Raw genomic sequence first — 25,541 nt, 5'->3', positions numbered from 1 at the left:
AACCTCCCTTCAGTGGCTTCGAATATGACTTTGGTCGTACCTAGGTGTTGAGCCAAATTATCTCTAAAAATCACAGTTTCGTACTATACTGTTTTGTGCACATTTGGTCAGACCGAACTAACCTCAAGTGGGACTGAATAGTCTGTTATTTTTGTTATTGCACTTTGTGATTTAGTTAATCTTTTCTCTCTCACTTTGTTCTTGATTTCTTTAGAACTTTGGTATGTGAATTCTTCATTAATAACTTCCAAATATATAATTTTTATAAATTTTTAATCTCTAAATTTATCATTTTGAGCATGTATTCATCTTTAGATTCAAAATCATCTCACATGACGAAAACATATATAATTATATCCAATTAATACTTAACTATAAGGAAAGTTAATATAATTGAGATAATAAATATGTAATATTTAAACGTTATTACACTCCCTAATTAGCATTTTGATAATACCAATTAAAATATGCAAAAAATATTTTGAAACCAAATGAATAAATTTCTTATAAACTCAAATAATTCTTGAAATTTAGTTATGTAACTCTCTATTTCCTTGAAATTTATATATAACAAATGGCTGAGGTAGGAGTCTAACTTTGGTGGGCCGTGACCAAAGTTAAGGTTTTGAGAATTTAGGGGATCCCACAAAATCAGGATCAATGATTAAGCCTTAATCCCAATTCTGGCAGGCTCTATATCCTCCATGTCACATTTGTACAGGTGAAGCGGCATTTTCCTGGCTTAGTCATAGCCATAGATCATTTTATGATTATTTGCTTTCTCGGAAACTTCATGTAAATGTAATTAAGGGGTTAAAACACTGCTTTCTTGTGAGAAATGTGACATGGAGATATGGGGCCCACTGAATTGCCATCAGGGCATGATCTGTTTGTGCTAGAATGATCCCCTACCAAACAGGCCATTTGTTTCATTTATATATCTGTGTTTAAAAACTTCTGAAGATTTATGCCATGCACCTATCTGAAATGTTGTTACTTTCAAGGTTCCTGCTCTTACTCCACGTGCACGTTTTGGTCCAGTCCTTTAATCTAATGGATGAAACCAATCAGCAAAAACTGTGCAGCAGTTGCGGAAACATGATGTCGGAAACTTTATGAGTAAGAGGAGCGGTGCCATCCAGCTAGCATGACATTTTCATCTCTAATTGCAGTAGGCCCCACATGGTTGATGACTATCTGGATTGCTTTTTAAATTGTTGCAAATAGGCCATTGTTTATGTAACTGAACAAGGAGATTTTTGGAGTATTTGGATCATTCATCCTTTCATGTGAAGATCAGCTGATCAAGTCAACAACACACCATTACTGACCGTGCTCAAAAGAAAATCACCAGCAACTTCCCCTAGGAAAAAGATGCACATTATAATAATTTTGTAAATTTCACCAAGTCGCTACTTCAGAAAATCACCAGCGGCTTCCCTAAGTAAAAATAATAATAAAATAATGAATAAAGAAAAACATATCAAGCAATTAGGATCCAATTAGGATCTCTATATAGTGGCCCATTAGACCAACAATCCAATCACTGTAGATGTGCCACGTATAAGACAATTACTCATTCCTGCTGAAAAGAGGCTGCAGATCAAATAATAGGGATTTTTTACTTTTTATTTTTTTAATATCACCGAGGATTTTGGGCCGTGACCTCCGCCCTGAGATGAAGCATGCGTGTGTACCTCGAATTGTGTCCCCTTACCAAAACCAAGGCACGAAAACCAAACCAGGTGGCCCCTATCAAGTGATTTCGAAGAGCTTCACGGAAAGCAGATGGGCTAGTATACCTCACACCAGCTGTATAGCTGTTGTATTGATGACAGTAAATTCTGTGGGTCTGATAATGAGGTATGTGTTATATGTAAACCGTCCAACCATTTTACGAGCTCGTCTTAAGGCTTGAGACGAAAAATAAGACATATATAACTATCAAGTGGACCACACTGCAAAAACCAGTGGGGGATTGAACGTCTACCATTGAAACCCTTTTTGGGGTCACAAAAGTTTTGGATCAATATGAAAATTTTTTCCCCTCTTCGTTCAGGTATTTCTGACCTTATGAATAGATTGGATGTAAAATAAACGTTATGGTGGGCCTTAAAAAAAATTTAACGGTGAATATCAATATCTCCGCTGATATTTATGGTGTGGTCCAAATGATCTTTCGATATGATTCACTTTTTTCAAAATGATCTAAAATGATCTTTAAAAATAGATAAACAGTGTGGATATAATAAATACATCACTTCGGAGCCCATGTAACTTTGATCTCCTTTGAACTGTTGGTACAACTCGGAGCTCGAGGAGCGCCGGTGCTTGTCTTTGCACGACACATAACTACAGCAGCTATATAGTTGGTGTTAGGTACACCAGCCAATCCACTTCAAACTTCATGCAGATTAGATACTGTCAAGGTCAGTAGCCAAATCACTATGAAGTGACGTCACCAAGCTGTGTACCCAACATGATGCATGTATTGTATTCGTGCCATCTAACCATTTGTAGAGATCTTTTTATGGCATTGGAAAAAGAATATATAGATTTAAAGTTCAAGTGGACCCAATCACATCCACAAGTGAAACGTTTATAGGGCCCACCATGGTGTATTTTGAGATCCAATCCATTCATAAGTTAAAATAGAGATAGATGAAGTGAAAACAAAAATATTAGCTTTAACGGAAGCCCCTTAAGAAGTTTTGAGCTCCCACAGTTTTCCATAGTGGGTCCACTTGAACTTTAGATCTATCTCATTCTTTTTCTCATGCCATAAAAAGATCTCTACAAATGGTTAGACGGTATAGATACAACACATGCATCATAGTGGGATCCACAGAGCTTGGTGACTTCACTAGCGATTTGGCTACTGATCTCGACAGGATTGTCCTTATTTAAAAAACAGACGCTTGAGTAGCGAGACTCTTTGCTACTAAAGTGATGTCACCAAGTTCTATGGGACTCACCATGATATATGTGTTGTATCCACACTGTCCATCCATTTAGAGAGATTATTTTAGTACCTGAAACAAAGAGTGAGTCAGATCCAAATCTGTAGTATACCCCACCACAAAAAATAGTAAACAGCGGGAAGAGTAACTCCCACCTGTGAAACCTTCCTAAGGTCCATTATAATGTTTATCTGAGATCCAACGTGTTCATAAGTAAAGACAGACATGAAAGAAGGGAAAAAACAAACTTCAGCTTGATTGAAAACTTTTGTGGGCCTTAGAAAATTTTAATGGTAGGTGTCACTCTCTCCACTGTTTTTTGTGGTGGAATCCACTCAAGCTTTGGATTTGACTTATTCTTAGCTTATGCCCTAAATTGATATCTCCAAATGAATGGACGGTGAGGATACAACAAATACATTAAGGTGGGTCCTACAGAACTTGGTAACATCACTTCATTAGCGAGTCTGGCTGCTCAACTTGTCGTGTGATATAGCAATCCCATGGATCTTAAACCAATCCATTAACACCACCATCAATACCTTAAAATCCATCTCATCCCTACGGGATCCGTCTTGCCAAACAGGCTCTAAAAGAATCATGCATTATTACGGAAGGAATCGGATTGGCTGGTGTACCACACACCAGCTATATACCGTGTCGTGGGAAGACGAGATATCTGAGTTGTATGAACGGTTTAAAGGAGATTAGAGTTACATGGCCCCACAGTGATGTACTTATTATATCTACACCGTTAATCTATTTTTAGATATCATTTTAGAGCATTATCTAAAAAATAAATCATATCCAAAGATCATCTAGACCACACTACAAATAGCAGCAGAGATGATGATTTTAAATTTCATATTGATCCAAAACTTTTGTGACCCAAAAAGGGTTTCAATGGTAGACATTCAAACCCCCACTTCTTTTTGTAGTGTGGTCCACTTGATAGTTAGATCTGCCTTATTTTTCATCTCAAGCCTTAAGATGAGCTTGCCAAATGGACGGACAATTTGGATATAACACATACATTATGATAAAACACACAGAAATTGCTGATCATCAACTCGGTCTGATAATCGACCCAATCTCGATACAGATCTATCAGCGGGGTGCCCCAAACTCCAGTCGCACCACCCCACTTCGAACGGGTTTACAACACGTATGATGAACCGAGCCACGGACTTGACTCCCTGCTCGCTGAGCGAAGAGGAACTCTGAGGAAGACGTGGAGGGAAGAAACAACCCCTGCTTCACTCCGTTATTTGAATCCGTCGCCTGGTCGACTTAGAGACGTTTTGGAGCTAACGGACTGACTCAACAAGTTGACTCAGGTGAGCTACTAAACCCATTGACTCAACTTCCCTACCCTCTCGTCTTATCTCACCCCCACTAAAACTATCCCTGTACCAGATTTCCGACTCAGCTGTATTTGAAAATGAGTCCTGAATCAGCCTCCTATGAGTGACTCAGTAGAGCACCAAGTCACAACCCTTGGACTCAACCTGAACCGATCAGAACCTGACCTTCGTTGTTCCGTTAAGTAGGAAAAGGGTCGCGGATTAGCTGCTGACCAGTTGAGTAGCGAGACTCACTATTGAAGTGACATCAACAAGTTATGTGGGTCTCACCATGATGTATGTTTTATATCCAAACTGTCCATCCATTTGGAGAGACTATTTTAAGGCATGAGTCAAAGAATGAGTTAGATCCAAAGCTTGAGTGAATTCCGCCACAGAAAACAGTGGAGAGAGTGATGCCCACCATTAAAAACTTATAAAGGCCACAAAAGTTTTAGATCAAGTTGATATTTGTGTTTTCCCTTATCTAAGGTGCATGTTAACCTATGAACAAGTTGGATCTCAAATAAACATGACGGTGGACCCAGGGAAGGTTTCATCGGTGGGTGGGTGCCACTCTCTCCACTGTTTTATGTGGTGGGGTTCACTAAAGCTTGGGATTTGCCTCATTCTCTGGTTCATGCCACTATAGTTTCAGCAGCGAGTCCTGTAGCTAATCCGTGTGAGAACGGGTTGTTTACTCCCCACTACCAGCCGTTGGCCGGTGATCGGTGCTATGTGAGCCTCACCATGATGTACATATTTTATCCATTCCTCTCATTCATTTTTACAGATCATTTTAGGAGTTTATTCCGAAATGAGAGAAATATAAATCTCAGGTGAACCAAACCACAGGAAAACAGTAGTGGTTGGATATCAACCATTAAAATCCTCCTAAAGTCCACTGTACTGTTTATTTGACATCCAATCTATTGATTAGGTCATATAGACCCAGATGAAGGAAGAAAACAAAGATCAGCTTGATCCAAAACTTTTATGGCCCCCAATAAGTTTTTAATGGTTGACATTTATTCAATACTGTTTCATACAATGTCGTCCACTTGAGATTGGGACATACCTCATTTTTGGTCTCATACCATAAAATGATCTAGAAAAATAGATGGACATCATGGATGAATCACATACATTATAATGAGGCCCACATAGCATCGACCACCAGCCATTGGCTGGTAACAGGGGAGTAGCCAATCCGTTTCCAATCCGTGTCCAGGAAAAAGGAAATCGGATTGTATAACGAGTTACTTAGTACGCTATTAAACTCAATTGGGCGCGATATAAATTTATATGGTTTATCGACACTTTTCATCCATTTTTCCATCTAATTTTAGGAGTAAAGCCAAAACTTGAAGCTTATGCAAATCTCAGGTGGACGATACCATAGGGATGAGGCGTGGAAATAATGATTTCCACTATTGAAACCTTTCTAGGTCTAATAGTGATGTTTATTTTTCATTCAAACTGTTCATACCATCAAACAAACATAGATGAAGGGAGAAACGAATATAATCTTGATCCAAAACTTCCGTAGCCCTCAAGAAATTTTCAACGGCATAAATTTAATTCACACTGTTTCCTGTAGTGTGGTCCATTTTAGCCTTTATATATGCTTCGGTTTTGAGCTAAAGCCTAAAATTATCTTGTAAAATGGAGAGACCAACTGGATAAAATATAAAAATCACGGTAGACCCCACAGAGTTTACTCAGTACGCAATCCGCTTCGCACTGGCAGCTTCTCTATGCTTTCCATGTGCTTTCTCTGTCAAGGAAGGTGGTCCACCGTATTGCTGTCTTCCATTAAAGAAAAAGCATTAGCAGCTGCTTCTTGATGCTTTCCAGTTTCCATGTGCTTTCTTTGTCCTTACCTGACTCCTTCCCGCGTCAGGGAAAATGGCATATAAGTCACTTTTTCATCATTTTTCATCTCATTCATATTATCACTATTTTCACTTCTTGGGTATTTCCATCTGTGTGGAGAGAAGAGTATAAGAGTGAGAAGTCCTCCACTTTCATCTTCTTCTCCATCATCACAGATTTGGTGTGGTCCACCTGTTTGGCTGGCTTGCGTTGTCTTCCATTCCTACCAGAAGATTTGACTGTATTCTCTCTGCTCCCTCCACCTGCAATAGATCGGGAAGGGACCTCTTGGTTTAGAGGATCGACATCAGATTCTTCATCTTAGAAATCTATCCACATAATCGTGATCACGCAATGGTAAGATGTTAATTAACTATCCATGTCTAGATCATTATTAGAAACCCACCAAGAAAATGCGATGCCCTAAAAATTATGCCAATCCAATCATCAATTTATGTTGGGGCCTACTTAATGATTAGATTAACCTAATCATTTTGGTGTCTGATTTTTATGGTGGAGCATGCTTTCAGATGGTTTAGATGCCATACATGCACTGTGATGGTCCAATTCTTGTCTAGTGTCCTTGTACCTGATAGAGGACATTAGGGTCATTTGGTACATATTATTCTAATCCCTCTAATGAAGAGCAACAGGTCAGAAAATTATTGTGATTATTCACTTACTCTCTATTCAATCTTAAATTATTTCAATTGATACCGATTGTACATCCGAACATGGCCTATGCTAATATAAGTACTGATCTTGATGGGTACCTCTATGCTATGGCTTGGTTCTTTTAAAAGAGCTTTGCCATGCCACATATACATATAAGATAGTTCAGATGATCAAGACTACCCACCAGCTTGCCCTAAAAAAATAGTGATGGGAGAATCCTAAATACCTGATATTCTCTGTTGAATGTGCACATAAGGGCAATTTTTATTATTAACTGTTCATTTGAAGGCTGTTACTTGGAAGGATAGGATCATCCAATCGATGTGATAGGGTTCATGAGATTGATGGATCGGATGATCCACCTACGACCACGAGCCACACAGGGCTAGTCGGGCTAGTCAAACAATAGATACTCCAGCACAAGGGGAGGCTCCGAGTAGAAAATGAGCTAACAAGCCTCTTAAAATTTATTTCAAGGGTGACCAATCTTGTCTTTGGAAATAGGATTTCTTTGAATCAAACATGGAGGTCCTTCATTGCTTCCAAGGTCATCAGCTGCTGGGCATTTATAGATTTCAAGATACGGAGCCCACCCGAATTGCTCCTGATTGTGTCCCTACCCAAATAGACCATTTGTTCCATTTATAGATGTGTAGGATTTATGCAATTGATGCATCTATTCGAAATGTTATAACTTGAAAGGTCCCTGTTCTGGCACTCGACATGCATGTAGTGATCATGTTCATCTATCTGGTGGACCGCACCAACAAAAAAAAAAAAACGTGCAGCAGTCATCACAGTGATGTTGGAAATTTTAGGAGTCAGATATGTGGTGCCATCTAGCTAGCAAGATATTTTCATCTCCCAACTACTTAGGAGCCCTTATGGTTGATGGTTGTTTGGATCACTTTTTAAATTGTTGCAAGTTTTTGTGGACCATTATTTATGTATCTGATAATTTGACATTTCTAACCCTTTGATCGATTGTCAAAGGGTTCTACATTAGAAAAAAATAATAATAATATGACTCACTTATGTTAAAGAGAGGCTGAAGATTGGATTGGAAAGGAAGAGCACGTACACTTTTCTATGGGAAAAGATGATGGAAACTTTTAAATCGCCGACCTACTCTAGGAAATATGGATTGTAAGATGTTGGGTCATGAATAAAGACGTGAGCTAGAAGGGAGAACACTAGCACTCTTTCATGGGAAAAGATGACTGAGCTCTTCCATCTAAAACCTACCCTTGGACCCTCCTCGAGGGGGTTTTATGGTATAGGCTAGGGGATTGTATCGTAGCTTGAGGTGTTGGGATCGTTGATTTGGATGTGTGGGATGAATACAAAGACGTAAGATGGATGACTAGGATGGATGGGTTGGAGGGCTAGGATGGATGGTTTGGTTGGATGGATGGCTAGTATGGCTAGGATGTTTAGGATAGATGCGTTGGATTGGCTAGATGCCTAGGATGAATGATTGGGTTGGATGGATGGAATGGATGGTTGAGTTGGATGGATGGGGTGGATTAGATGGATGGTTAGGATGGCTAGGATGGATGATTAGGCTAATTTAGAAAGGGTTAATTCCATCTACCTTGTCTCAGTTATATGAGGATTTTGGATACCTCTATATTTTTAATTTTTTGTGGATACTTTCCCTGTTTCATAGATACATTGCAGATTCTCCAAGACAAGAATCTACCTTCTATTAGCACCATTTACCTTTGAGAAAATGATAATTTTACCCCTGTATTATGGGCAACTAGTTGTACATGAGTGTGGGACCACCAGCTCATCCCGCCATGGAAATGCAATGCCCCAAAAATCATGCCAAGTCAACCATCAAGTGAGGTTCGAGTACCCATTGTGGTGTGTGGATGTAAGGGTGTGTGCGTAACCAAAAAAAAAAGAAAAGAAAAGAAGAGAAGTTGGCCAGCAATCAGCATGCGAATTTGGAGGCTTATGTTGTGACCCCTTTAATGAAGAGATTAGCCTGAATTTTTAGGTGCCTGAATTTTATGGTGGAACGTGCTCCTGGATGGCTTAGATGCCAAACATGCCTCGTGATGGTCCGATTTTTATCTAGTGTTCCGATTTTTATCTAGTGTCATTGTACCCAATGGAGGGCATCAGGGTCATTTGGTACATATTCCTATAATTCCTCCAAATGGATCACATCTTGGAAAATGACTATGATCATTCATGTATTCTTTATTCAATCTTAAGTTGTTTCAATTGATATCAATTCTACATCTAAACACAATTTTAAGACCTATTTTTAAATTTATTGTTTGGCAAAAAAAAAATTCAATAAAATTTCTTGATAGTCATTGGCATGTGCCAGATTAGCACATGTGGCACATGGGGAATGGTTGATGATGGATAAGAAACTTGTGGCATACGTAGCGTATGTGAGTGCTTGAAGTTGAACGGTGGCATACATGGCACGTGTGAAGTTCTTGAAGCTGTACGGTAGTAGATATGGCGCAAAACACGCATTGGCACATTTGACACAGGTGGGTACTCAAGCTAGATGGCAGAACTTGTGCATTTTGGCATATGAGGCACATTTGGAGCAATTGAAAATGGACGATGACTCATGTGGCACATTGGTTCATGTGAGTGCTTTACATGTGTGACACTAGAGAAGATGAATGGTGGTACATATGGCACATTAGCACATGTGGGGCACAAGAGAAGATGGATGGTAGCACATGGGGTACATTAGCACACGTGGGACACTTTGTGCATGTAGGGTGCAAGAGAAGATGGAATGGTGGTACATGTGGTACATTAGGATATGTGTGACGCTTTGTGCATGTGGGGCATAAGAGAAGATGGAATAGTGGCACATGTGGCATGGTGGCATGTGTAGGGCACAATGAAAGATGGACGATGGCTCATTTGTCATTTCGGTACATGCGAAGCCAAAACAAGGTTCCTTTCCTACAGTTTTTTCTGAAGTAAGATTTCTCGGGAAATATTATTTCCTTTCCCATACTTTTCTGGTGAGTTTCTTTATTGCTTGGGATAACCTTTGTTGACTTGACTTGTGACCTTCACATGAAAGGACGAATGGTAAAAATATCCCGTCTCCCATCCTGTCTAGGTATATAAACAATGGTCTGCAGAAACTAGCAATAATTTAAAGTGATTCAGACAGCCATCAACCATGTGGAGCCCACTACAATTGAGAGATGAAAAAATATATTGCTAGTTATATGACACCACACCTCTTTACTCTTAGAATTTCCAACATCGAGTGACGATTGCTGCACATTTTTTTTGCTATTCGGTGCAGTCCATCGAATGAACGGACTAGATCACCAATGCATGTTGAGTACCAGAACAAGGACGTTGCACATTACAACATTTTGTATTGATAAATGACATAAATGGAACAAATAGTTTGTTTGGGCCAAATAAACAGGTAATGATAAAAACAAGCCTGAAGTCCACATTCAACAAAGAATATCGGGTAGCTAGGATTCTCTCGTCAGCATGTTTTTCAGGGCAAGCAGATGGGTGGTCTTGATCATCTGACCCTGCAACCATGTGGGCTCCATCCATGAATGGAGTGAGCAATAGGTGACACCCCATTAATTACTGTGAAGATAGCCTCTACTTCAGTTTACATCTCCATTTCCCTCTTCTGATGGATGGATTAGATTTCATGCCTATGTGCCAAGCTGACACATGGGGTGGTGCATAAATGAGATGTCTTATTCGTGCATGTGGCATAGCAAAGCTCTTGAAAAAAATGGTCATAGTGTAGAGGTACCCATCAAGATCAATACATGTTAAGTGCTAAACAAAACTGAAAGTTAGTTTCATGGAAAAACAATGCTTTCTTTCCTTTCCATCAATCCAAAAGGCCCTCAAGAACAAAAAGTATGTGGAACCAGATCTCGTAAGGTCATCGAGTCAGGTCAGTACTTAGAAAATCCCCAGCAGCTTGTTCAAATAAAAAATTGCACATATCAGACAATTAGGACCATCTACATAGTGGTCCACCAAACCAACAGTCCTAATCGAAGTAGATGTGCCACATGTAAGCTCAAGACAGCCAATCAATTATGTCAACTCACAGTGAAAAATCTAAGATAGATGGAACATATGCATGCAATAATAGAGCGGGATAAGATAAATGGAAGATGATATTGGCAATAATGGAGGAGGATAATCTTGTATGTGAACTTGAGATCTGTCTCTTTCGCTTAGCAGTCGTTTAGATGCCTATATATGATTTAAGTGGTAAATGATTTACGCCGAGGGAAGCGAATTTTGTGGTGAATAGCTTAGCTAAATGGGGGAGCGAATCCCAAAATCTCTGGATTCTTCAAGAGATGAGAGATTTGCCCTGTCTTATCAGGGGCACCTCTTACTGGAGCTGGGTTCCCTTCGTTTGGGCTGACTCCTATAATTAGCATATGATAGGAGTGGCCTTTTAGCCTTTTCTGTTGTCAGAGGGTCCCTCCCAAATTTTGGTATGTTTATATATATTAATAAAATACTTTTCAAATTAAAAAAATGATTTACAGCCTGTCCTATATGACTGTAAGCTGTGAATGATTTACAGGTAAATGATTGTCTATGTTTGGATAGCCTGTGAATTGTTCAAGTTCTGTAATGGAGAGGCAATCTTTCCATTTATAGTGCTGTAAATGAAGAGCCTGTAAATGAAATCACAGCTTATTTACTGTAAATCAAATGGGCTGAAAGCTGTAAATGATTTATAGCCTTTAAATCATTTACAGGCATCTTTCAGCATCCAAACACAAACTGTAAACTGTTTTCGTGTAAATCATTTACAGTTAGCCTCATTAACAGGCATCCAAATGACATCTTACTTTGAACATCTCTAAATTTTTCTTGTGATTTCCCTGCTAGGAACAAGGAATGGCAGTAGTTGTATCCACCCTTCTTCAAATGGTTATTGAAAAACTAGCCTCCCCAATCCTAGAACGTTGTGGATTGTTGTGGGATATTGATGAGGAGATGGAAAATCTAAGGAGTAAGTTATCAACGATACAAGCTGTGCTTGAAGATGTGGAGGAGCAGCAAGTAAAGGACAAGGCGCTGCAGATTTGGCTGGGAAAGCTTAAAGACTTGGCTTCTGATGCAGATAACATATTGAATGAATTCCCGACGGAAGCAAAACGCAGAAAGGTAGAGATTTCAGGGCGCATTATGAAGGTATGCAACTTCTTTTCGCCTTCCAAAATAAATTTGGGGAATAAGATAAAGGAAATCGGACAGAGATTTGATGCGATTGATGGGGAGAGGTCCAAATTCCCTTTTAGAGAGGAAGGACGGGCATTAGAGATTAGAGGACAAGAACAAACTGACTCGTTTGTAATCGAATCGGAAGTTTATGGAAGGGAGGAAGATAAGAAAAAGGTAATGGAATTACTGATCAGTGAGGATAGCCGAGAGGATGTTACAGTCATCCCCATAGTCGGTTCGAGGGGTCTTGGGAAGACCACACTTGCTCAATTGGCTTACAATGACGAGATGGTAGCAAAGCATTTCGAGCTAAGATTGTGGGTTTGTGTATCGGATGATTTTAATGTGCGGAGGCTAACAAATACAATTTTAGAATCTATTACCAATAGTAATTGGGATCTTGCAAATTTGGATTTACTACAATGTCACCTCCGAAAAAAGCTGAGTGGGAAGAAGTTTTTAATTGTGTTGGATAATGTACGGAATGAAAATCCAGAGAAGTGGGGTCAGTTGAAACAATTTCTCAGAGGAGGTGATAGGGGTAGTAAGATCATAGTAACTACCTGTAGTGAAAAAGTTGCTTCAATCATGGGCACTGTCCCTTCACACCATTTGCTGAGATTATCAGAAGACGATTGTTGGTCTCTGTTCAAGCAGCGAGCGTTTGGGCGAGGACGACAAGAACATCCAAACCTTGTAAATCTTGGAAAAGAAATTGTAAAGAAGTGCAAGGGTGTCCCTTTGGCGGCAAAGATGCTTGGAAGCATGATGCAATTTAAAGCAGAGGAAAGAGAGTGGTTGCTTGTCAAAGAAAGTGAAATTTGGAATAAACTGTTGGAGGGTGATTGTACAAACATTATGCGGATATGACAATCCTAGCTGCCTGATTTTCTTTGTTGAATGTGAACTATTGGCTGATTTTTGTCACCACCTTTTTGCTTGAAGACTGTCACTTGGAAGAATGGGATTATCTAATTGATGTGATATTTATACAGTTGCATGTCAACCATAAGATCGAGCATGGATGTTTTTCATGGCTTGCAAGTTCATCAGCTGCTAGGCTTCCCAAATAGGTTTCAGGAAGCAATGGTCACTTGCTTTTTGTAGCTGTATCCTTCTGTTGAGTTAGAAATGTATAAATAATGTCTACTAGAAGGAGAGGTTGTATTTATTTAAGAAAGCATGTAAAATGGATATGTAGTCTAACTGTTATGCTTGTTACAAGTACTGATATGGAAAAGCATGTAAAATGGATATGTAGTCTAACTGTTATGCTTGTTACAAACACTGATATGGATTTTATGTACTATATTTATGTTAAGGAATTAATCAGCCATTGTATTGATCTCTCTGTTTAACCTTTTCTTCATACTTGTACTTTGAAATTTGCTGATGCCAAACATTTCTAACAAGAATGAAAAGTTTGGCAGTCCAATGCCAGATTATAGGTTTAAAGAATTTAGGGGATCCTACATTAAGCCTAATTCCCAATTTTGGTGGGCCCCGTGCCCTCCATGTCAGATTTATACCATCCCAAATCAAGATCTCTAACACAAGTGTTTTTAACCAGTGTTCCAAGTCAGCGGTATCATCCCTATCATAGGCCTAAAAATTCAAAAAAATAAAAATAAAATTTTTTTAGTATTTTTGGGGATATGGTTGGGGACTAAATTAACCATTTCTCTTTAATTTTCATGAATCCAATCCCTCATTTTTTGAGAAAATCAGGAATGAGTAAAACATGTGAAAATACTGCAAAATTCAGAAGAAAAAAAATTCTAAAAAAACTAGAAACCATATTTTTTAAATAAAATTTCAAGGATCTGAATGAGTGGATTTCGGTCGTAACTCTTCAATTTTTAGGAATCAAATCCCTCATTAGCCTATCAGATTAGAAATTTGATGGTAACCAAACTAGCCCTAAGAGTCTTCAGTAATGTCCAACTGATCCAATCTATTAGAATTGAACCATTATACATACTAGATCCAATGAAAAGTTTTAGCCATTTGATATTTCAATATTTAATACAGGAAAACAGGTATCTGAACCATCAGACATAGGAGCTAATATATTTGGAAATTCTATTATTCTAACTGGATATGAACCCATCATGGGTAGTCAAAATTTGATTTTGGACATCCTGTTGACTGCCTCTTTTATTTTTTGGGGCATCTAAAGACACTATAAACCGAGAAGTTCACAATGAGTGGAAATATGAACTGGAATTGGTGCGCCATGCACCTTTTGTTGAAGGCACATGGCTTGCAAAATGTAATGTTTGTTACTCCAAAGTTCATACATCTTTTCCTTAGAAAGTATTCTGCACTAGGACTTCTTTGTCTGCAAATCTTTATAAGCTAAAATTGTAGGAGTTTAAATTTTCTTCTTTTCTTTCAAAAAAAAAAAAAACAAAACGCTCTAGGCATCATATCACATCTTGGTGGCCTCTCTTTGATCTTGTGCATGATGTTGGCATGCTATATTGGTGCAAAGAGGGATGTGATGAGGTCGATCACCGTCTTCCTTGGGGAATAACTACTCCGAATCCATGAAGCTCTCTGGACTCCTCATGGTGCTTCCTCTAATCCACAAGGGATAAAACCTAGGACAAAATTTTAGACTTAAGATTCCAACTCAAACACCCTAAAAATGTAACTTACTATAAATAGTAAACTTGCTATTTATAGACCGCTTCTATTCCTACTAGACTTCATGGTTTTTGACAAAAAATAATAAGTATCCAATTTGACCTAACCGTGTTATTCTCTCAACTTTTCTAAGCCATTTTCATGTTGGGCATGACTTCTACAACTCAACGGATCAAAAGTTATACTCCAATTAAAACTTACTATTTATAGTAAAAACGAAATAAATAGGACGTTTGATTATCAATCGGATAGAATCTCACAAATCTGGCACGGACAACCCAGCATGGCAGGGTTGGTTGGCTTAAGGAGTTTCTCCTACCCCAAAACCATATGTAATATGTCGAAAAACTCATCCCGGATTGCGAGGTATGACTGATTTAATGTTCTGACAGTCCAAATCATTTCTGCCTCCAATTGGGCCTTCTCTGTTCCATATTTGCCATGAAAGTGTCTGCGACCTGCTCTACATCATATACTAACAATAATTTGATCTTTGATGAAATAAATTTTTATTAGAATTTTAATTTAAGGTGTGTCACATGTATGGAAAAATCTGGCAGTTGCAAAAAAACATGATCAATGATTTACATACATTGTATGCGTGCGGCCCACCTAATGGTGCGGCACACATACATGCTAGATGTTGGATATGAACCATCTGATCAACTTCGATCCTTTTGTGCTGTAGATTCTCATAAGATCAACGGCAATAATGTAAAGAATACATCCATACAAGTGCAGTTGAAGAGGCGGCTGGGGCCATCAATCTGTATCTCGAAGAGCTGATGCTAATTCCAGTAGCAGCAAAGGCCATATTCAGAACAAATGCAGGAGATCTGATGTATGTAAACAACAAAGGCCTTGTTTGGTAGACTCATAAAAATGAGTTTATCTCATTTTAGCTAACAATAATTGTCACGGCCTGAATTTTGGGTATGAGCACATCTTAGACCTGAGATCTGCGTCGTAACTTGTACACTAAGTATACTAAATTCATCCATTATATTTACACAGAGGTATAAGTCGAAGTCTGAGATTGTTAATGTGAAATCTAGATTTCATACAAACACAAGCTCATTATACACAACCCAAACCAACAAGCATTCAATTTCATCTAACTAGGTTCCAGCTAAGGACCCACTCATTTGGGTATTATTTATAGGTCTAAATTACCTTAAATAAATATAGCCATATCTAATATTTAGAAAAATAAAATCAACACCAACATGCAACACGTATCAATCAAACTGGTTATAACAAATGAGATAAAAACTAGATCATTAGGAACAGTCCAAGGTGGTCAATTTCTTCTCTGACAAGTAAGGCCACGTCTCACATGGATCGCTCTTTGGCTTGTCAGCACCTTCCAGTTCTTGGGTCAACTGATTAGCCACCATTACATCAATACGGTTTTTCCATCAATAAAATGTAAATTGGCCAGGCCTAGTGAGAAAACTCAATATGGTTTATACATATCATAATTAAAATAGCATGGAAAACAAAGACTGCACAATGGTATGAACGCATTAGATGGGATGATCGGGTTAGATAATTGTCAACATAGGTAGGCTTTAACCTTTCAGTAGGCATGGGCATGGCCCGCACATAGTAACGATTTTACCAAGATCAACATTCTTCTAGGGAGGTCCATCGGGATTGACTATGCATATACTGTGAAATGGAGGATGATTATACTTCCCCATTCTTTAATGGTTCAGAATATCATTTGTTTTCCAGTGTATATACAAATGATAATCAATGTACAAAATATAATAAGTAAAGCATCTATATAAATGGGCATGAATTAACGAATTAGCATGTGAACATATATCGTTAGATTAACTTTAACTAAATTAATCATTTAACAATATATCCAACAAACTAGACAAATAAAAATCAGTGTACTTTAATTTTAATGGAAAGAAACAAGTTGGAATCACTCACTTGTATTTGGTGAAAATGATCCCATAAAATACCCATATTGGATCAAATTAAAACTCCCTAATAATCATGTAAATGAAATTATTTGCTGAACATCTTAAATAACATGGTGGGCCCACCTTTTATTGATCAATTTTCTATAGTGAGGTCCACAAGAAGGATCACATGCTGTCAAATCGCAATCCTCCAAAACCAACCCTAAACATAGGGTTTAGAAATATCACTGCTAATGTGAGACCCACTTTATCACATCAAATGTATGTTGAATTATATGTATTCTAAGTTTATTAATCCAAATATTAAGGTTAAGAATTAAACAGATCAGTCCAGCGGTCTGTTGATCGGATCAACAACATTGTCGATAAGATCGACTTCAATCGGTGGCTTGTCAATCAAATCGACAACTTATCGATTGAATAGATAAAATTCATCCTTTGTCTCTATACGGTTTTCGACTCTGTGGATCGAATCAACTCAAATCAAAATTCAAATCAAAAGAAGTCATATTCAATCTGTTTTTGACAATCTGAATAAAAAAAATGAATTTTTTTCTTTATTATTGATTTGGGGTCCACTTAAGTCTATTGGATAGATCTAAACCAATCATTGGCCCTCTCGTGACTAATAAAGAGGTAGAGGTCCATCGATTTGTTGATCTAAACCACCCATAGTCCATATTATTTAAAGCTGCATAATCTTGATAACAAACATCATTCGATTGGTGTGGCCTATCAAACAGTCAGATCAATCTGATTGTTTAGGATCTCAGTATAATTTACTCCTAGAAATCAAATAGACCATTTGGATTTAATAGGATTCCATATGTCTGGTGACCTAGCACAACATTCAGTATATGATTCATCATCTAAGAGTTCCTCTTATCAGTGTGAGGCATTTAATTCTCAGATCACAAGGAATCGAAATGATGAACACATGAAATCAGAAAAATCAATGATTAATGTTGAAACAAATAAAGTTGAAACACTTGAAGAAACTAAGTCATAGACAGAGGTACAGGAAAAGGTGATGCCACTGCCTGTTAGGAGAAATCCACCAAGGGATCATAATTTACCATTGAGATACAATGTAATGTCTTGTAAAATTTTCTTACTTGACCTTAGCTTTTACATGAGGATTACTGTCAAAGGACAGTACAAAACCTATTAATTGTGCTGCTTAGCTAAAAAATGTGAGATTTAGGACGATTAGGAATAAATCGCGGATTCCATAGTTTAGGAATATGATGCACCGTGAACTTAGGTAATCCAAACCTTGATCATCATGTATGGGAAATCTCACTACTTAGTTTATACCAGAAATGCCCTGATTAACCAAATAAGCTTTATAGTGGACCATTAAACTTGAAATTAAGGAAAGACGTTCACCTTACTGGGCTTGACATCCCTCGTAGGACATTGAGCTAGGACTGTGTGTCGAGACGCTCTACTTGGAGCTGAAAGGTAGCACAAGCGTTGTGTAAAGTTGGGCTGAAATTAGTAGGAACTTAAGTTAATTATCCACCTTCGGTTTTTGCCGAAGTTGTGGTTATCGAACTATTAGATTGTGACTAAATTAGGGGCACTAACCCAAAATAATATCCTACAACTATCCATAAAGTCGTGGTCCCGATCGACGATCAGTGATCATTGAATTAACTTTTGATTATAACCGTTAATTGAGGCAATTGATGCCTTGCGTAGATCACCACTTGAGTTGAGACAATTATCCTATGACTTAGATCGAGCTGTATACTCCCAAGTGGGCTCCTAAAGCTAAAACCAACCCCTTAAAGGGTTATATAACCAATAACCTAGCCGATAAGGCCAAATGTGCCGTATTTGGCACTATAAATACTTCATTGTTGGGCTCTCATCCATTCCATCCGATTTTAAGTACATCGATTATTATTTGTCTGAGAGAGAGAGAGAGAGAGAGAGAGAGAGAGAGAGAGAGAGAGAGAAATTTATGGGTTTTCTTGGTGCTTGCCCTTGCCTTTTTTGTTCGATCAAACCTTAGCTTCCGCTTATTTCACCGCATCCTTCCCTCACTTGCAATCGAAGGTAAGAAATGCTTCTTACCTTTTGATTAAGTCCTTTAGTGTAAGATTATTTGAATTCTCACGTGAGTTCTCTAATTTATTTTGGGAACCGATGTTTCCCAAAACCCTAACTCTCGGTGTGCGGAGATTGAGAAATCTTTTTCTAAGATACAGACCATTCCTTCTAGGTTTTCTTTTATCAACCCTTGAGTGTCTCAGTTAATTATTTTATATTATAACTAAGACTTTGAATGCTATCATTGATCAAATTTCTTCTCTCAATTACATTAGTTTTCATACATTCAAGTGATAAATTAACTTACTAACATATGTTTCCTACATGCAAGGTACTTTGAAAGTCAAAGATGAAATCATGCTTAGTAAGGGTGAATTACAGCTAAAAGAATGATAAAATGAAGAATTGAATATTTGGAGGATAATATTGAAGAATTTAAATGCCAAAGATATAAGAAAACTAAGTACCAAAGATGAGGAAAAGACTAAACAATCACACTGTTCAATAACAGAAATAACAAATTATTCGGTCCCACCTAAGGTTGGTTCGATCTGACTGAAAGTGCCAAAAATAGTCCAACAAAAAATAATGATTTCCAGACTTAATTTGGCTTGATTGTCAGGTGTGTCCGAAGTGATGTTTCGTGCCCTCGAATGAGACTTCGATGGGACCTAGAGAAGACAGATTTCAGACATATTTTGAGAAAATTCGGCTGCAGTCAAGTGCCCCTTCGATTGGACTCGGTGCGACATAGGTGGGACCAAAGGCTATTGTCGATGCCACCGAAGCACAACAAAAGTGCAGAATTTTAAAGTCGGTCCAAAGTTGGTGTAGATTTTTCCTATTTAAGGAGGTGTTTTATGCTGTCGTAGATATGAATTAGGGCTTGAGGGAGAGACCTAGAGGCGGTGGAGCTTCTTCATAATAATCCTTCTACCTCGATCCTTCGGTTCTACTTTATTTTTCTTACTTTCCTTTTTATTTTTATTTAAGATGTTACTCATGCTTGGCTAATCTCTTAAGTAAGGCTAAGGGATGAACTTTTTAATGGATATTTGATATTTATTTTTTTTCAATGAAAGTTTAAGTTATTTATGTTGAATTGTGGTTGTAAGTTATTGAATTCTTATATTGGGGAAGGAATCAATCTATAAAGTTGATTGATCTATTGTCGCCTCTGAGTACATTAGATACTTTTGATTCCGTGTGATTGATTACCTAAATCTTCATGAGAGATTAACCCTATCATGATTCTAATCTATGTTAGATGTAGTGGTTGATCCTATTATTTTATCTTATGAATATAACGGATTGAAATCAAGTTCTCGTTGAGTTATCACCTCGAGAAGGTGAATTAAATTCAAGTTTCATTGATTGGGGATTCTTAGATCTTTAGTCTTTTTTTATTAATTGTTTTAGAACATTTCTACTCCACTGGATTAAAAACCCAGACAAATTATTAGCTTTAGATTAGTTCTTAGTGTATTCTCACCAATCTCCCTATGGATTGACCTCAGTATCACTGAGTTATTACTACATCGTAGCCCTGAACTTGGGTTGTCAACCCTTGGGTTCGATCAATCATTGCTAGATTTACTTCGATATTGCAAATTTTGTTGTTATTTGCTTTTAGTAGTCAACATCCTTGATGAAATATTTGAGTGAATGAGATAAGTTTATGGTTTGTACATAACATTGACAAGTTACTTAATGATTATGTTGATTACTTAATGATTATGTTGTATAAATTACTAAATATCGCCTTATGATTAGAATTGTTATTGCTGTGAAGTCGATTTTGTAAAACGTGTAAGTTATGGGTAACCCGTATTGAGGCTTGTTCGATCAACCAGCGTTGAATAGAAACAACCAACAATAGTTGGACTGCAGGATTTTTAATGTTAGATAACACTTGATTAAATCTAGAATATCATTGTTCCTACTAAATGAGTTTATTCATAACCATTACTATGTTAAGATCCTACAAAGACTCATGAGTCGAGCATGGTGATATGGGACACCGTGTTTGAGCTGTTGGCGAGCCTCCTCATAGTAACCAGTGAACGGTAATAGAGACTACAAACTTACCATATCATATTAGGAAAGGGTGACGAGCCCTTTTCATATTGATTTAGAGTTGACTAACAAGCCCTTAACTTATTGTGATAGTTTTTGGGTGATGATCCCTAAAAAGAATTAAGGGACACAGGTGAGGAGCTTCTATGGCGCAACGAGCCTTGTGATCCAGTTAGGCTCGTGATATAATGGTGATACTCTAGCTTCACCAGTATGCTGTTTGAATATACTCTAATAAATTTTTGACTAATCATGCATATCATGACAATTGTTGGTAATCTTGGTAACGAGTCAAGTTACCTTAGGATAGACATTTTGTGAATATTAAAGTTGTAATGAGGGAGTATTGGCATTAATGTGAAAGGCGTTGGAGTTGCTTTGATGATGGAAGCATATGATAAACATGTTAGCTGTCGAAGCTTTAGTCTTTTGTTGCTCTTTTTACAACTGAAGGGAATATATGGCAGTGATTGAAACATTCAAGGGAGTTGTTTGATTGAAATGAATGATGAATGAGTTTGGGCTTCATCAAGAAGCCATGCTTGTGCATTATGATATTGAAAGCGTGATCAATTGGCGAATAACTCGGTATACTATTCCCAAACTATAAATATTGATATTCGTCATCATTTTATCCGGAAGATGTTAGATGAAGGCTGTGTTACTTTTGAGAAGATTTACACTAGTGAGAATCTGCGGGACATGCTTATAAAAGTGGTTCCTATAGAGAAGTTTAAGTTTTTTTCAACTTCTCTGTACATGGCAAAGAAGGAATGAAGACAGAGTGTGCACGAAAAGCAACGATAATAATGCTGCTATGAGATAATGATAATAACTTGGAGTAGCGGAGTTAAAGGATTAAAGCCACGATGAAAATTGTTGATAAAGTGCCTTTAATCCGGTGCAGTGTTGTTCGGTTGATCAAGGAATTCTTGGGTCGACCGAAGTATGGTGTGATGTTCTCGGTCGACCGAGGTTTATTTCGGTTAACCGATAGTCTCTATTGATATTTTGGTCGACCGAATGCCAAGTTGGATCGACCGATGGAACGTGTAAGTGCGTGCAAGTTCTGCATAAGTGCGGGTCTTATTTCTAATTTCATACGGAAGTCTGTATAAGCCTTTGTAATATGGCATTAGAGTTAATGTAAAAGAAGAAACGAGTGTTTAATGCGGAGAGAGGGTTTTGAAGGGGGATATAGGGTTTTGAATATGTAAGTTGTTCCATCTCTTGTAACTTTTTAATTAAGTAGATTGTTTTTCACTTGGTGCCATAGTTTTTTTCCGAAATTTTTTTTCTATATAAAATTCATTTGTTCTCTGTGATTGATTGAATTTTTAATTCTTTCCCTATTACATTATTTGATTTTGTCTGAGGTTGCTTTCACGCTAGATAAATTCTATTAGGGCTTGTTGCATCTCCAGCATAACTTGCTCTTGAAAATTAAATCTAAATTAATTGAAAGCATTTTTCACATCTCATCTTCGTGGTGTGGATTTTTACTTGTGTTCATTCCTTCGACACTTTCATCCATTTGAAATGAGGTCAGATCCACTAAAAACCCAAGATAATTTCAACCTTCAAAACATTTTGTGGGGCCACTATGATGTTTTATTGACAATCAATCTGTATATCATGTGTCGCCCCCAGGTACTCCTTGTCTGCCAAAATTCATTCAAATCCAAAACCCAAGTGGGCCACACCAGGGAACAGTTAGCAAGGATCCTTCCAAGAGTTTTCTTGTAAAAAAAAAAAAAAGTTATAAAGTGCTAGGGGACTCTTGAGTAGTTTTTGGGTCCAAGGTTTCTACTCTACCAGCACAGGACCTCAAACCCCTTTACAGCTAGTAAAGGTTAAGCTTAACGTACAATGCAAGCTGTGGGACCTATCTTGTTATGTGCACTCCAATCCTTCCATCATGTGCAACTCATCATTTTATCCTGGAAGCTCAAAAATCAGGTTGATGCTCTGCTCAATGAGCCCCACAATGTAAAATCATGCCAAGGATCATTAAAATCTTGTGATGTAGACCACCAGAGTGTTGAAATGGCCTAGTTTGAGGCTATTCATTCATCCCAGTGGGATGCAACACCCACACACTCATACCACAATGGGTGCTCGAACCCGTAACCTCGTATTAAAACTCTTGGGAGTCTACCAATGAGGCATGAGTAAGGACCCTAGTGGGACACATCTTATGAATGAATAGGATGACATATAAAAAGCATAGTAGGCCCTACCCACAATTTGGAATGATTTCATTGATGGGTATTTCCATCCCCACTCTTTCTTGTGGTGTGGCCCGCGTGAGTTTTGGATCAACCTGGTTATCTGAAACCAAGAAAAATATAAGGAGTTGCACATGATAGATAGATTGGATGACATGTACACATCGTAGTAGCATGACATGGCATTGTAAGTTAAAGCTTGCCAACAAAGCTTTTTAGTGGATCGGGTGTCCTTTTCCACTAACTTATATTTTACCTACTGATGTCACTCAAGGCATACACTAAGAAATTATGCATTTGCCATACATTTACACATGTAGAAGTTATATCCACTTACACACACAAACATAGTTATATCCACTTACAGGTGTGACATAGAGTGGGTCACAGACACTTTCATGGCAACTTACACACACAAACATAGTTATACCCACTTACAGGCAGTGTTCAAGTTGTCGGCGATATTATCGAAATATCGCCGATAATATCGGTATCGCTAGTCTTGCGATACCGAAACCCCCTTATTTCGTTTCTCTTTGGATTATCGGCGAAATATCGCAGATATCGGTGAAAAATCGGAGATATCGGCGAAAATCCTTGATTATCGCCGATAATATCAAGATTTTCGCACTGTAGCTACCAACCACGATCCCTATCACGGGAAAACTGTGGCCAACAACCCATAAATCCGTGAGAAAACCCCTCTTTGAAAAAATCGAAAAAAAAATCAGAAATAAGAAAACCCCTCTTTCGGAAAAAATATCGGAATCGAGAAGATTGCCTACTTGTTGATCGGATCGGAAGTTGGAGCTCGGAAGAACGCATCGATCAACAGCACCCGGAGCCATTCCGTTCGGATTTTCAGGTTTGAAAATCCCCTTTCTGCATCAACCCTCTTTCAAATATCTCATTTCTTCGGCGGAGACGAAATTTTGGGGTTTTTTTTTTCTTTTCGTAAAGAAGAACCCGTAATAGATATCGGGTTTTTTTTTTTTCTTTTCTTTTCTTACCAGCGTAATGAGGCATGCGCACCTATGCACATGCGCACCTTTGTACACGTGTCAGTGGAGTGTAATCCGGACAGTCCATGTGATGCGGAATCACATGAAACCTTGTAGGGGCAAATTTCATACCGATATAAAACTCTGGTAGGCTATAGAAAAGAGAAATGCAAATCAATAGATGAAACATTTTTCTTCTTTCATGGCCCACCAAAGTTTTGGATCAAAGTAAAAGTTGGGCCGTATAGGTTTCATGGGGTTCTGCATCACGTGGACCGTTCAGATTTTATACTACCATCATGTATGATGGCCCACCAAAAAGTTCGCACCAGTTACGTACGAACGCAGTGAGCATATATCAACGCATTACGCGGAAAATAATCCGCGCGTGTATAAAGGCAGCCCGGCCACCGCATGTAAGGCCCACCATGATTTATTTGTTTTATCCACTCCGCCCATATACGTTAAAAGATAATTTCAGGCCTTTATATAAAAAATTTTGAGGCATATCCAATGTTCAAATGGACCACACCATAAGAAATAGTTGAATTGAATGTCTACCGTTGAAAAATATTTGGAGGGCCACGTAAGTTTTGGATCAAACTAATATTCGTGTTTTCCCTTCTTTCATGTCATTTTTAACTTTTGAACGGGTTGGATTTCAAATAACGTTATGGCCAGCCTTAGGATAGTTTCAATTGTAGGAATCACTCTTGAACTGTTTTCTGTGGTGGGGTCCAGTGCAGATTTTTATCTACCTCATCCTTTCGCTCATGGCTTAAAATGATATCTTAAAATGGATGGACGGTGTGGATACAACACATACATCGTAGTGGGGCCTACAGAACATGGTGACGTCACCTCAGTAGCCGACCGCTACTCAACCTGTCAGTATCTAAGCCGCGTCCGTGCGGATTGGTAACGGATTGGCTATTCCCCTGCCACCAGCCATTGCACTGTGGGTCCCACCATGATGTATATGTTTCATCCATGCTGTTCATCTATTTTTATAGATAATTTTACGGTATGAGACCAAAAATGAGGTATATCCCAATCTTAAGTGGACCACATTACAGGAAACAGTGTTGAATGAACATTGACCATTTAAAACTTTTTGGGGCCCATTAAACTTTTTGGGGCCATCCAATGAACATCTCGCCTCTTTTTTTACTATAAACATGTCTTTGATAGTATATCAGATCCATGAAAATGGTGGGACACACCGTGATGATCAAGATGAACCGATTTTTGGGTGGGCCACAACTTCAAAATCAATGGGCAGCCCATGGAATACTTAGTGTACATGTGTGCCAGCCAAAAGAGTGGATTGATCTGATTTTCATTCCAGTTGATCATCATGGTGTGGTCCACCTTTGGCACGTAATCGATTTTGTACAATTGTGACACTTTTGCTAGAAAGAAATCATTGTATCAGAAAATAACATCCAGGCAGGCCCTGATTTAGTTGAATGGGGATAATTTCTTTAAATTTCTACTCAACTTCTATTTTTGG

General features: G+C 38.1%; 1 protein-coding gene across 1 annotated transcript; it reads left to right on the top strand.

The window, feature by feature from the left end:
- Positions 1 to 6,166: 6,166 nt before the first annotated feature.
- Positions 6,167 to 13,414, top strand: LOC131227121 (putative disease resistance protein RGA4). Its single transcript, XM_058222838.1, has 2 exons — positions 6,167 to 6,535; positions 11,744 to 13,414. Exons 1-2 carry the CDS (start codon positions 6,533 to 6,535, stop codon positions 12,947 to 12,949), a joined length of 1,209 nt encoding a protein of 402 aa, XP_058078821.1. The 5' UTR covers positions 6,167 to 6,532; the 3' UTR covers positions 12,950 to 13,414.
- The last annotated feature ends 12,127 nt before the right edge of the window (positions 13,415 to 25,541 follow it).

Source organism: Magnolia sinica, chromosome 15, assembly GCF_029962835.1.
Source record: "Magnolia sinica isolate HGM2019 chromosome 15, MsV1, whole genome shotgun sequence".
NCBI lineage: Eukaryota > Viridiplantae > Streptophyta > Magnoliopsida > Magnoliales > Magnoliaceae > Magnolia > Magnolia sinica.
The sequence above is the reverse complement of the archived record's forward strand: the minus strand, read 5'-3'. Positions and strand labels throughout refer to the sequence as shown.